The 14,275-nt window shown below is 37.6% G+C and overlaps 1 protein-coding gene across 1 annotated transcript in view; it reads left to right on the top strand.

Moving 5' to 3' along the window:
- ADAMTS19 (ADAM metallopeptidase with thrombospondin type 1 motif 19) overlaps positions 1 to 14,275 on the top strand; it is a 285,910-nt gene that overhangs the window by 241,825 nt on the left and 29,810 nt on the right. Inside the window, exons 19-20 of the mRNA XM_060008921.1 lie at positions 4,640 to 4,775; positions 12,063 to 12,267. Coding sequence (XP_059864904.1) covers positions 4,640 to 4,775; positions 12,063 to 12,267 — 341 coding nt within the window. The remainder of the gene's footprint in view (positions 1 to 4,639; positions 4,776 to 12,062; positions 12,268 to 14,275) is intronic.

Here is a 14,275-nt window from a genome sequence, read left to right as displayed (position 1 = left end):
TTATATTTCATTTGTTGATTCCTTTACCAATACTGACTGTACTTGCACTTTTGCTGGATGATTCAAAGATGAGTACTTTCTGTTTTTAGAAAATTTACTATCCACCTAGTAGGGGTTAGATAATAAGAAAACACCATGCAGAGTGATATGGGGAATTGTAAAAAGCCTTCCAGGGATATGCATAGTTGCAAAAGCCCTGGGGTTAGTGAGAATGTTTATTACTAGAGTGAAAAATATGAGGATCAAGCTGTGGGAAATTATTTGACCAAAAAAGTAGAAAGAAGGTAATTCGTGAAGGTACTTAAGTGTTATGCTAGCACTCAAGTTAAATTTAACTTGAAGGTTAGGGGATTACATTAAAATATTTGTGTGTATGGAAATGACAAGATCACATTGGATTGTTTATTGAGTGTTATGAACAATACAAAATAAAATTTTTTATTAAAATAAAAAATGAAATTGTCATTTTAATATTAAGCCCAAACCTTGAAGGAAAAAATGTTTTATAGAAATGTAAAAAGAATGGCTAAAAATTAAAGGACATGACATGACATTAAAGGACATGACATTATGTAACTCTAAGAAGTGCTCAGAAAAAAGACCTTCTTCATCATTAAAGTATTTTTACTTTTGGTTCAATTGCTTGCTAGTCATTGTTAGTTCAATAGAAAATAATTAAGTAAAAATTTTTAAAGAAGAATGTAAAGACAGATGACTATATATAGTCTCTTTCTTATAGACTTCCCCAGTTTTAGTAAAACATTTGGATGAATTGTTGTACAAATTGTGGTCCATCCACAGCAGGATTTACTAGTTGGCAGTAGAAAGAAACAAATGATTGATACAACAATGTAGATGTACCTCCAAGGGGATCATGCAGAGTAAAAAAGTCAGTCCCCAAAAGTTATACACTGTATATATACTGTATATAACAGTTTTCAAAACATTCTTGAAAATATTATAGGAATGGAGAACAGGTTAGTAGCTGCCGGGACTCATTGAGTGGTGGATGGTAGGGGAAGTGGGTGTGGCTCTAAAAGGGTAACTGGAGGGATTTTTGTGGTGATGGAAATATTGTACATCTTGACAATATCTATGTCAGTGTGCTGGTTGTGATACTGTACTCTAGTTTTGCAAGTCATTACCACTGTGGGGAACTGGAAAAGGGTATTCAGATTCTCTTTATTATTTCTCACAAGTAGATGTGAGTATACAATTATTTCAAAACTAAAAAGTAAAAAATTTTTTAAAAGTTTGAAATGTCCCATAACATACAGAGAATTTCAGTTATGCATATTAAAACACTGTACCCACTCCCCAGATTGTTTCTACATGTATGATGCAGGTTTTAGAAATGTGATCTACCTGAGTAGACTATAGTTTTATTAAAAATTTCCATTTCATGAGTTAAATACAGAGCATAGAAAAAAAATCAATTTATCACTGAGATTGGAAAAGAAGGAACACAACATAATGTGTACTCTGTTCAGTGTCTTCGGAGAACAAAGAAAGAATCAGTAAATAAAAATTACCCCTCCTTTTCAGTTTTTGCCCAAATTTGGTAATAAGATGAATATATAATGGTTATTGTATTTTATTTGTAATTATGTTCAAAACAGATTTCCCCAATACTGATTTAGTGGGAATGACCCAGAGATGAAATTAATTCCCATAAAGCAAATAATACACTGTCAACAGCTTGCAGCTACTCAAGGTTCAGGCAGAAGGCCAGTTACTTCATCACTTTCTGTTCATCCCTCGGTTCTACAGTACTGGATGCGTTGTAAATACTGCTGTTAGATGCTATAATGGAAATTTCCTCTGTTGGCTGGGACATAAAACTATATAAAAGAAAAAAATCAAACAATAACATTTCTGTATGGCTTTAAGATCCTAGTTGTATTTTCATAGGCATAATGTGCCTGTAACTGAGCATTAGATTTCTTTTCTTGATTCTCTTGTCTTTGTTCAATGAAATTTTTAAAAAGTAGGGCTAATCCCTCTTCTAGCTGCCAAAAAACTTATGATGTGAGGGTCTTTGCTACAATGTAGATGGAAATGTTCCAATTCGTGCTCACATGCCTTCATACTTTTTTAGAGCACCAGTAAGGTGCTCCCTGTAATGGCACCAGTACCTGTATCTCTTTTGATATATCAATACTTAAAAGATTTTTTTCAAAAGCTCAATATGTTACCTCTGGGCCAACATAACTAAGGTTAGATATTTTCTGAGTAAAGGAAAAAATGCAGTGTAATTAGCTCTGAGTTACTCATTCTGTGGCTACACTGAAGTTCAGCAAAGGCTCTCTGGGTATTGTCTGTTTGTCATCTTTTTGTGCTGTAGTTGGCAAAAAGCATTAAATTTAAATTAGTTTAGACAACTACATCTATTCTGTAAAAGAGTGTCTTATAACTATGAGGTTTTAAATTAGATTTTAAAACTAATATTTATATTTCATAAAAGCAACATTTATTTTAATCCTACTTTTAGGTAGGCATCATTGTCATGTAGAAATAATACTTACATATGCTAGCATTATACAAAATTTGTGTTACACCTATTTCATAAAGGTCATATAGGAGCACCTGAGGCATAGGAAACTAGGTGGAAGTTGACCAAAAACTTCCCAAATTTTCACATTTAGGTAACTCCTACCTAGTAAAGCCAGTTTCTTCTGTGAAGAAAAATTAACATCATAAGTCATTTCTGCTTATCTAGCAGCTTATTTGAAAATTATTTGAAGTTGATGGGTATTGAACACTATTATGATTAAGTCTAATGCCTCACCCCACCCTTCTTGACCTACCAAGGAATAGCCTGGACAGCCCTTAAACATTTGCCTGGGGCTTATAAGGTTGCCTTTCCTCTACACATTAGCATAAGCTTACCTGACTGCATGAGCTGCACAGGTCAGGCTAGTGGACCTCTGAGACGTGGCTGTTGCATTAGTTAGGCAGCTGGCACTCCACATAAAGTCCTTGCCCCAGAGACCGCAATCCAGCCCATGCTCCATTTGCCAAGTCATGCAGCCTTGTTCCAAGGCAACTTCTCGGTGGAGAAAGGAGCACCTGGGGGGTACCTTTTACTTATCTATGGTTGGATGTCCATCTCAAGGCCCTCCCCATTGTTGGCCCATTGGTGCACCCTTCACTGAGTGCCACAGAGTCCTGGTTGAAGGCATGCCTTTTCCCTCTCGAAGGAAAAGACCTTTTACCTGCTTGGCACTCTTGTCTGTCTTGAGCTCCCATAGAAAAAATTGCATTGCTCCAGAACTCTGGGATTCTCCAGATAGAAAATAATTTAGCCAACATTGTGATGCCTATGCTAGAAGATGGAACTAAAGATCTAAATGTTTTCAATAACATGACATGCAGTGACCACAGATATAATTATTAGTTAATCCACATATGTATGTAGATATAGTCATGTTTTTATACTACAAGTTGTCATGGGACTATGCTCAGTGTTGTTGAGAGGGTAATCAAGGAAAGATCCTGAACCTGTTTCTATTCTTTTGCCTTCCACTTGGTTACCCCTGTCTCTCCCAATCCCCCTCAAGTCAAAGTAAAAGATACTCAAAAGTTATTCAAAGTAGCTCTCTCTCTCTCTCTACATCCTTTCTTGATGCCAGCCTCCTTCTCTGTTAATTAAAGAACGGAGTGACCTCTCTGCCACAAGCCCAGGCTGTCCTGTTTGGCATGACCAGTATGAATGCTCTGAGCTTCCTAATTATCATTGCATGGTAGTCATAAGCTCCTAACTAATGGGCCCTTCAATAGTGACCCAAAAGACTTGTGATTTTTTTTTCTTAATCCTTCATGACCTGTCTGGCTTTAAAATTATTGGCTGATTTAATTATTTTATAATGTCAAACAAGTTAAATTAAATTATTAAATCCTATATAGATATTTAAACTTTTTTAGAGAAACAGAATCAGCACATATGTAGTAGGCTTTTTCAGTGTAAGATGAAATAATAAGTGTCGTCAAGCAAGTGTGCTTATAGGGCTCTAAGCAAAATGAATACAGCATACAGAGAAAGGGGAAAAGCCAGTTTTCTGAAAGCTGGTGGAAAATGGGAAAACTCCCATGGCTTTTCTTAGAGAACAGGATAATCATTAGGGAATGAGGATTTCTTGAATTCTTGGGGTCTTTACCAGAAGTGACAACAATATAAGTCTGAGTTATATTCAAGAGAAGCTTGCTTCCCATAACTTACCCCCTGATGGTATACAGCCAGATGGTAAAATGTGCACACGTTTATATGCATATTTATGTGCACAAAGGTTTCATACAAATACTGCTTTCCACCACTGAATGCTAAAAGATGGCACAGTCCTTTATAAAAATCTTTAAATAACATCTTATCAACTTATGCACCATAATCCCTTTGTATTATAAAACTTGCCATTTAATTGCTAACAAGAAAAAAAATTATCTTCCTTAAGCCTAGAGTTACATTTTGTTATATAAATTATAAAAATATCATCCTCATTGATCTAACCTAAAATTTGTTTAAAATATGAAAATTACAAGTCTAGGAATACCTCGAATAAACATGCATATAAGACTATGCAATAAGTCCATTGCATAGAGGCCTAAAATAACATTTCTTTTTATGTTTCTTTGCTCTTTTCAGGAGAAAGGAAGACAACAGTGTCTTGCACGAAAATCATGAACAAAAATATCAGCATTGTGGACAATAAGAAATGCAAATACTTAACCAAGCCAGAGCCACAGATTCGCAAGTGCAATGAGCAACCGTGCCAAACAAGGTAACCCTGTCCCACCACTCATTAACAAAATCCCATTTTCTTAAAAACAATGCAGTGGATATGTACCAAAATGTAAGGCTTTAAATAAGCAAGGTCTAAGAAAGAAAGATAATCAACTTGATGGAATGAGTGTTAGAAAACCACGGTTAGGATTGACTTCAACTTCAGCTGCTGTCCACAGTGTGAAGACAACTCCTAACTGGATGGCAGAGGAGTATTTAAAAGTATTTGGTAACCTGTTGGTCACCTCTTCAAAAATCTGGTTATTTGGTTGAATTCAGCTACTCATTCCTAAATTCTCCAAAATGGTGTTTTAAGCACTTGCCAATGACGATATAAACTAAAGTGGGACTGGCCAGGACCCAGTCCCCTACACAACAGTGGGAGCATTTGGTCCTTCTGGTCCCCAAGGCTAGATCCTCACTTCCTCACCCCAGCGTCCCCAGGGCAAACTGTTTGGTTCCTGATCTCTGATCGCCAGATTCCCGACCTGGGTCCTAGTTATTCGAAAGTTGGTTGCTTCGGTCCCATGTGACTTCCCCAGTGAGTAATAAGCAACAAAGCAGGGAAGAAACTCATGAGTAGGGGATAGAACCGCAATGCTGAGCACCGTAAAGTGGTGTAAAAGAAAGGCTACGCCTCAGTAACCAGCAGAGATGGGTGAATGGAACCTTAGTATGATTTGGGGGTGGGCTTGCAGCAAGGCTGTGCAGAATGGTTTCAGGCACAGGGCTCCCGAAAATCTCTGTGCTTTCATATAAAAATTAATGTTGGGCTTGAGTGGAACTCAGCCCCAGTGTCAAAAGTCCTCAAAACTTTGTGGGACAGAATGACAAAAAGAGTCTGAAGCTGGATTGATTCCTCTAGAATATGGAGACACAGACTTTTATTCTATCCTGACACTCAGAGATTTATTGAAGCTCAGTGAGTTAGGGTGTATTTGTGAGTTCTTAGGGAGTCAAACAATTGATCTCCTCTCCCAATAGTTTCTGCAGTGGAGTCACAGCGAATGTGTATGTACTGCAACTTGGATATGCAGAGAATTTGTAGCTTTGGAGTGCTCTCTAACTAATATAATCTTCCTCGTGACCTTCCACCACAATGTATGGGGAAGTGAAAGGAGAGTGAGAAACAGAGTTGCCGATTAACTATATTTAGGCTTTTCTGTCTTCAGTAATCTCTAATGCTCAGTTCTTCTCGTTTCCCTCTTCGCCCACCTTCCCCTTCAGAGGTAGCACTGCATCCCAAGTTCCTTCTATTTCTGGCTTATTGCAAAACTCAGTTGTTAAGCCCTCCAGACCTGGCTCATGCTATGTCAACCAACTTAAAAGAATTTGGAAAATCTTGTCTTCCTCTACAAAGCTGAAATTTCAAGACTTGCTTTTCTGTAGACTCAGTGTATTTAAGGTATCAAAAGCTGATTATCTACTTTTTCCTTTCTTTGCATCCGTGCTCTAACAATTCTTCCCTCCCCCTCAAAGGGAAAAATATGCTTCCAGAGAATAGAAGAATGGTATGTAAAAGAATATGCAAAAGAAAAACGTACATTACTTTCAATAATGTTCAATAATGCCCTTTGCACAAGCCGAACTATATGCTTTTCATCTAACTCTGTAATTACGTGTTTTTGTTTTGTTTAACATCTTTATTGGAGTATAATTCCTTTACAGTGGTGTGTTAGTTTCTGCTTTATAACAAAGTGAATCAGTTATACATATACATATGTCCCCATATCTCTTCCCTCTTGTGTCTCCCTCCCTCCCACCCTCCCTATCCCACCTCTCTAGGTGGTCACAAAGCACCGAGCTGATCTCCCTGTGCTATGCGGCTGCTTTAATTACGTGTTTTTACAAAGCAGGGTAGTAATCAACAGAAAGGGTGACCTAGGGAAATATTGTTGCCTACAGTCAGGTCCTTGGGTCTTTTCCATTCATTGCTAGGCAGATAACAGATGCTGAGCTTTTAGCTTTTGCCCTGTCAGCTAAAGAACCTGGATTTTTTTGTTGTTGTTATTACTATTCCTAAGAATTATCTTTCTCTTTTTTTTTTTTTTTTTTTTGCGGTACGCCAGCCTCTCACTGTTGTGGCCTCTCCCGTTGCGGAGCACAGGCTCCGGACTCGCAGGCTCAGCGGCCATGGCTCACGGGCCCAGCCGCTCCGCGGCATATGGGATCTTCCCGGACCGGGGCACGAACCCGTGTCCCCTGCATCGGCAGGCGGACTGGCAACCACTGCGCCACCAGAGAAGCCCTCTTTCTCTTCTTTTAATCTCTTTTAATAGACATTAAAATGCTAATTTACCTTTTGTTAAATAATTTATTAAAATGTTTCAAAACACTTTTATATACCATATAGCTTTCCCATTTGGATAAAAGAGCAGGAGCTTTTTGTGATATATCAGGAATCTTGAATGACCTGGATTCGAGGACTAGAGCATATTTGTCACTTCCTAACCTGGTCTGTGAAGAATCAGAATGTACAGTACACACCATTCATTGTTCATTCACTGACCTCAGCTATCTTGGGGGAAAATGCCTTGATAATGACTTGGTAAAATGAATAGTTTTGAAAGGTTGATATATTTCTGAGTGAGAAATTTTTGCAGCTGGAGACTGGAAGTCTTTTTGTTAGCAATTATTATCTTCTTTCCCTTGGAAAAGGAGGCAGTGCATTTTGAACAACCAAGAAGCAATGTCAGTGAGGTTAACCAAAATACTGGAAAGTAAGAAATTGACAAATCCTGAGGGGTCATCACAGGAAATCTTTCCAAGATTTACTGGCATAGCACAACTTTTGTTCCTCTTGCTTCTTCTTTTTTCCCCACCATGGTAAAAAACATTCTAATTACCATTCACATTTTTTGAAAAAGTCACCAAATGGCCTGATGTAACCCTATGTACCAAATATAAAATATATTAATGCACTAGTAAATAGCTTTGTAAGAAGGAGGCTTGAAGATGAGGAAATGAGATAATTCCCAATTAGATGAATTCTAAAATATAAAATGTTTTCTCTCACTACAATATGTTTCATATCTTTGTTCTTATTTTTCAGCAGCTTTCCAAGGAATGAAAAAAGTAACTTTTTATCATTATACTAAGGATTTCTAAAATATATTTTATTAAAAAAATTAGGATTTCATGAAATTGCAAATACTTCTCTTTTCAGTAGTGTCTTCCATAGTTCCATGGCTGGTTCCCTAGTTGAGGGGAAAGGCATATAGGTGGGTTTAAATTATGCTTATAGCCTAGGTATCCTTGTGCAGAAAGATGAAGCAGAAACTGAAATAAATTTGAGAGATAAATATTCACTTTAGGAAAAATCTACTAGGGGACTCCAAAGCAAAATGGTACGTCTGCATCATACTTGAAAGATGAGCAGACAGGAACTTCATTAGAGGCAGTACTGCAGTGCAAATGTTATCGTGTTTAACAGCAATCGGTTGCAGGTGATGGGCATAATACATTAGTGATTACTTCCTCGAGATAAGTAGGGAGTTCTCTGTGGCAGGCTTCTTTTTTTTTTTTTAACATCTTTATTGGAGTATAACTGCTTTACAATGGTGTGTTAGTTTCTGCTTTATAACAAAGTGAATCAGCTATACATATGTTCCTATATCTCTTCACTCTTGCGTCTCCCTCCCTCCCACCCTCCCTATCTCACCCCTCTAGGTGGTCACAAAGCACCGAGCTGATCTCCCTGTGCTATGTGGCTGCTTCCCACTAGCTATCTGTTTTACGTTTGGTAGTGTATATATGTCCCTGCCACTCTCTCACTTTGTCACAGCTTACCCTTCCCCCTCCCCATATCCTCAAGTCCATGCTCTAGTAGGTCTGTGTCTTTATTCCCATCTTAACCCTAGGTTCTTCATGACATTTTTTTTCTTACATTCCATATATATGTGTTAGCATACGGTATTTGTCTTTCTCTTTCTGACTTACTTCACTCTGTATGACAGACTCTAGGTCCATCCACCTCACTACAAATAACTCAATTTCGTTTCTTTTTATGGCTGAGTAATATTCCATTGTATATATATGCCACATCTTCTTTATCCATTCATCCGATGATGGACACTTAGGTTGCTTCCATCTCCTGGCTATTGTAAATAGTGTTGCAGTGAACATTGGGGTACATGTGTCTCTTTGAATTATGGTTTTCTCAGGGTATATGCCCAGTAGTGGGATTGCTGAGTCATATAGTAGTTCTATTTGTAGTTTTTTAAGGAACCTCCATACTGTTCTCCATAGTGGCTGTACCAATTCACATTCCCACCAGCAGTGCAAGAGTATTCCCTTTTCTCCACACCCTCTCCAACATTTATTGTTTCTATATTTTTTGATGATGGCCATTCTGACTGGTGTGAGATGATATCTCATTTTAGTTTTGATTTTCATTTCTCTAATGATTAATGATGTTGAGCATTCTTTTATGTGTTTGTTGATAATCTGTATATCTTCTTTGGAGAAATGTCTGTTTAGGTCTTCTGCCCATTTTTGGATTGGGTTGTTTGTTTTTTTGTTATTGAGCTGCATGAGCTGCTTCTAAATTTTGGAGTTTAATCCTTTGTCAGTTGCTTCATTTGCAAATATTTTCTCCCATTCTGAGGGTTACCTTTTGGTCTTGTTTATGATTTCCTTTGCTGTGCAAAAGCTTTGAAGTTTCATTAGGTCCCATTTGTTTATTTTTGTTTTTATTTTCATTGCTCTAAGAGGTGGGTCACAAAGGATCTTGCTATGATTTATGTCGTAGAATGTTCTGCCTATGTTTTCCTCTAAGAGTTTGATAGTTTCTGGCCTTCCATTTAGGTCTTTAATCCATTTTGAGCTTATTTTTGTGTATGGTGTTAGGGTGTGTTCTAATCTCATACTTTTACATGTAGCTGTCCAGTTTTCCCAGCACCACCTATTGAAGAGGGTGTCCTTTCTCCAGTGTACATTCCTGCCTCCTTTATCAAAGATAAGGTGCCATATATGCGTCAGTTTATCTCTGGGCTTTCTGTCCTGTGCCATTGATCTATATTTCTGTTTTTGTGCCAGTACCACACTGTCTTGATTACTGTAACTTCGTAGTATAGTCTGAAGTCAGAGAGCCTGATTCCTCCTGCTCCATTTTTCGTTCTCAAGATTGCTTTGGTTATTCAGGGTCTTTTGTGTTTCCATTCAAACTGTGAAATTTTTTGTTCTAGTTCTGTGAAAAATGCCAGTGGTAGTTTGATAGGGATTGCATTGAATCTGTAGATTGCTTTGGGTAATAGAGCCATTTTCACAATGTTGATTCTTCCAATCCAAGAACATTGTCTATCTCTCCATATATTTGTATCATCTTTAATTTCTTTCATCAGTGTCTTATAATTTTTAGCATGCAGCTCTTGTGTCTCCTTCGGTAGGTTTATTCCTAGATATTTTATTCTTTTTGTTGCAATGGTAAATGGGAGTGTTTTCTTAATTTCACTTTCAGATTTTTCATCATTAGTGTATAGGAATGCAAAGAGATTTCTGGGCATTAATTTTGTATCCTGCTACTTTACCAAATTCATTGATTAGCTCTAATAGTTTTCTGGTAGCATCTTTAGGATTCTCTATGTATAGTGTCATGTCATCTGCAAACAGTGACAGCTTTACTTCTTATTTTCTGATTTGGATTCCTTTTATTTCCTTTTCTTCTCTGATTACTGTGGCTAAAACTTCCAAAACTATGTTGAATAAGAGTGGTGAAAGTGGGCAACCTTGTCTTCTTCCTGATCTTAGTGGAAGTGGTTTCAGTTTTTCACCATTGAGGACAATGTTGGCTGTGGGTTTGTCATATATGGCCTTTATTATGTTGAGGAAAGTTCCCTCTCTGCCTACTTTCTGGAGGGTTTTTACCATAAATGGGTGTTGAATTTTGTCAAAAGCTTTCTCTGCATCTATTGAGATGATCATATGGTTTTTCTCCTTCAATTTGTTAATATGGTGTATCACGTTGATTGATTTGCGTATATTGAAGAATCCTTGCATTCCTGGGATAAACCCCACTTGATCATGGTGTATTGTCCTTTTAATGTGCTGTTGGATTCTGTTTGCTAGTATTTTTTTGAGGATTTTTGCGTCTATGTTCATCAGTGGTATTGGCCTGTCGTTTTCTATCTTTGTGACATCTTTGTCTGGTTTTGGTATCAGGGTGATGGTGGCCTCATAGAATGAGTTTGGGAGTGTTCCTCCCTCTGCTATATTTTGGAAGAGTTTGAGAAGTATAGGTGTTAGCTCTTCTCTAAATGTTTGATAGAATTCGCCTGTGAAGCCATCTGGTCCTGGACTTTTGCTTGTTGGAAGATTTTTAATCACAGTTTCAATTTCAGCGCTTGTGATTGGTCTGTTCATATTTTCTATTTCTTCCTGATTCAGTCTTGGGAGGTTGCGTATTTCTAAGAATTTGTCCATTTCTTCCAGGTTGTCCATTTTATTGGCATAGAATTGCTTGTATTAATCTCTCATGCTCCTTTGTATTTCTGCATGTCAGTTGTTACTTCTCCTTTTTCATTTCTAATTCTATTGTTTTAAGTCGTCTCCCATTTTTTCTTCATGAGTCTGGCTAATGGTTTATCAATTTTGTTTATCTTCTCAAAGAACCAGCTTTTAGTTTTATTGATCTTTGCTATCATTTCCTTCATTTGTTTTTCATTTATTTCTGATCTGATCTTTATGATTTCTTTCCTTCTGCTAACTTTGGGGGTTTTTTGTTCTTCTTTCTCTAATTGCTTTTGGTGCAAGGTTAGGTTGCAAATACCTGCACATGTATTTTTGTGAGGTAGTCTTCAACCTGATTTCAATTTCTGACTCCACAACCTGTGGCCTTTGGTAAGTTACTACACCTCTCCTTGCCTTGGTTTCCCTTTCTGTAAAAGCCCACGATAGTTGTAGTACCTAATATGTAGGGTTATTGTGAAGATTGAAAATGCAAAGAATAGGACCAACTCATGTATATTAGCAACTTTATACTTGTTAGGTACCTCAGTATGGCAATATGACGTGACGGGCAGCATCAGGCAAAGCGTGCAGCATGACAGGGACGGAGTCTAATACATCCTTTGAGATTCTAATAAGAGCAAGGCCCTGAGATGAGAAGTGTGGAGAAGCAATAGAAAGCCTGGGTGTCTTAGGGAAACCTCAAATATTAGTAAAAAAAAAAAAAAGAAAAAAAGGTATAAATCTATTGTGTAAACATTCTGCTAATTCTATCCATGTCAAAATATGTAGTAAGTAGATATCTTTTAACCTGTCTCAGTGACTCTTGCTTTACTTTTAGATGGATGATGACAGAATGGACCCCATGTTCACGAACTTGTGGAAAAGGGATGCAGAGCAGACAAGTGGCCTGTACCAAGCAGCTGAGCAATGGAACCCTGATGAGAGCCCAGGAGAGGGACTGCGCCGGGCCCAAGCCGGCCTCCACCCAGCGCTGCGAGGGCCAGGACTGCATGACCGTGTGGGAGGCGGGCGTGTGGTCCGAGGTGCGGTACCCACCCTGAGGCTTCTCCGTTTCCCTCTGATTTTCTTACTCTTAGCCTATATAAGGTCATGTTTTATCATGTTCAGAGTCTCTCTGCATGGCAGTTTTAGCACCATTTATTGGTTTTTCTGGTAATAAAAGGAATACATTCATTATAAGTAATTTTCACAGTAGGAAAAAACAGATTTATTCTTTGTTCTGTGGCTATTGTAACATAATCAAGAGCATATATTATATACATTTTAGAATCCAGCTTTTTTATTTCTTTACCATGAGTATACTCTTTAGTGGACACATATGAAAATACACATTTGGAGAGAGTGGCATGGACTTATATACACTACCAAATGTAAAATAGATAGCTAGTGGGAAGCAGCCACATAGCACAGGGAGATCAGCTCGGTGCTTTGTGACCACCTAGAGGGGTGAGATAGGGAGAGTGGGAGGGAGACGCAAGAGGGAGGAGATATGGGGATATATGTATATGTATAGCTGGTTCACTTTGTTATACAGCAGAAACTAACACACCATTGTAAAGCAATTATACTCCAGTAAAGATGTTAAAAAAAAATACACATTTGACTCATATTCCTGAGCATTAGAAGAGAAAGGAGAAGAAAGGACATTAACATTTAGCAGTCATTTCCTGTGAGCAGGGATTCTGTTCTTACTTCATATTTAGTATCTTGTTGATATTTAATCAGCAATGCAAAAAAGTTAAGTTTCACCCTTGTGAAATACTACAGCTCAGAGAAATTAAATAGTTTACCCAAAGTCCTGCTTAGTGTTGGAGCTAGGATTTGAACCCAATGCTGCCAGGCTCACTGCACCATACACCCACTAGCATGTAGTATGTAGCATGCAGCTTTGTTCCATGCCAAACTGTATGCTTATTTTCTGTTATCATGATACATATCTTCTTATGATAACACCAGTCATTACTTATATTTACTAGCTGCTCTGGAGCATTTTAGGTGAGCGTGTGTGTGCGTGCACACACACACACGTAAACACCCTCACACTTGTATACACATATGTATACACAAAGACGTGTGCACACACACCCAGAGCAAAATATGCTTAATTTCAGAATATTAGCTAAGATATAAAAATGACAAATAGAAAATACTAGGCTGCAATAAGTAGCCATTCTTTTGAAAATTGAGGATAAAGTAGCTTAGATAATGAGGTTTGGGAATATTCTTCAATTAACCCAACCCCCCCAAAAAAGACACACTAGCAAATAGTGTGACTTTCTCTTGTCTTACTTTTCGAAGCTATATCTCACTCTGGCATAGATTCTTCCTCATTTGTAATGAGTACTTTTGAGAATGAATAGATTGTCCAATTTTACATGAAAATGGATGAGTACAATCTGGAGAAAAGACTCATGTGAACATCAGAGAAACAGAAATACACTTCCTTCAGCCTAACTAGCATTTCTACAAACTCTTCAGGAGGAAATAGATCAGAAATATCCTACCATACAGATTTTTGGCACCAGGTAGGAGAAGTAATAGGTCAATGCAATGTACCAATTTTAAAAATGTCTCTTTTGTCTTGATTTAATATAAAAATTAAGTTTATGGATCAAGGTTAGTTTTGATTGCAAAAAATAAAAACGTAAATCTTAAAATGCCAAATCACACATGTAGTCCACCTTAAGGCTCAGGATATTCAAATGCAAACCATAAATTATGAGACAATGACGCATTTGTGCAAATATTATTGTATTTAAAACTTCAGGAGTTCTATGCTTAAGTTTTCAGGAAGACAACTACTGGAATCTGCATGGTTATTCCTCTACTACATTCTTGCTAAGTGCATACCTTCAGCTCTTTCTTTGGACCTTTTTTAGACACAGATATAAATTAGCTTGTCAAGTTTTGCTATATCTCTCATCCCTCCCTCCCTCTCCCGTCTCCCACCCAATGCCATTTTGGTTCCTGTGTCCAGATAATCAGTGATGCATAACTTTGTAAAACTGGGAAGCTTTATACATATTCCAT

This window comes from Delphinus delphis, chromosome 3, assembly GCF_949987515.2.
Source record: "Delphinus delphis chromosome 3, mDelDel1.2, whole genome shotgun sequence".
In the NCBI taxonomy this organism is placed as follows: Eukaryota; Metazoa; Chordata; class Mammalia; order Artiodactyla; family Delphinidae; genus Delphinus; species Delphinus delphis.
This window is presented reverse-complemented; position numbering and strand designations above follow the sequence as displayed.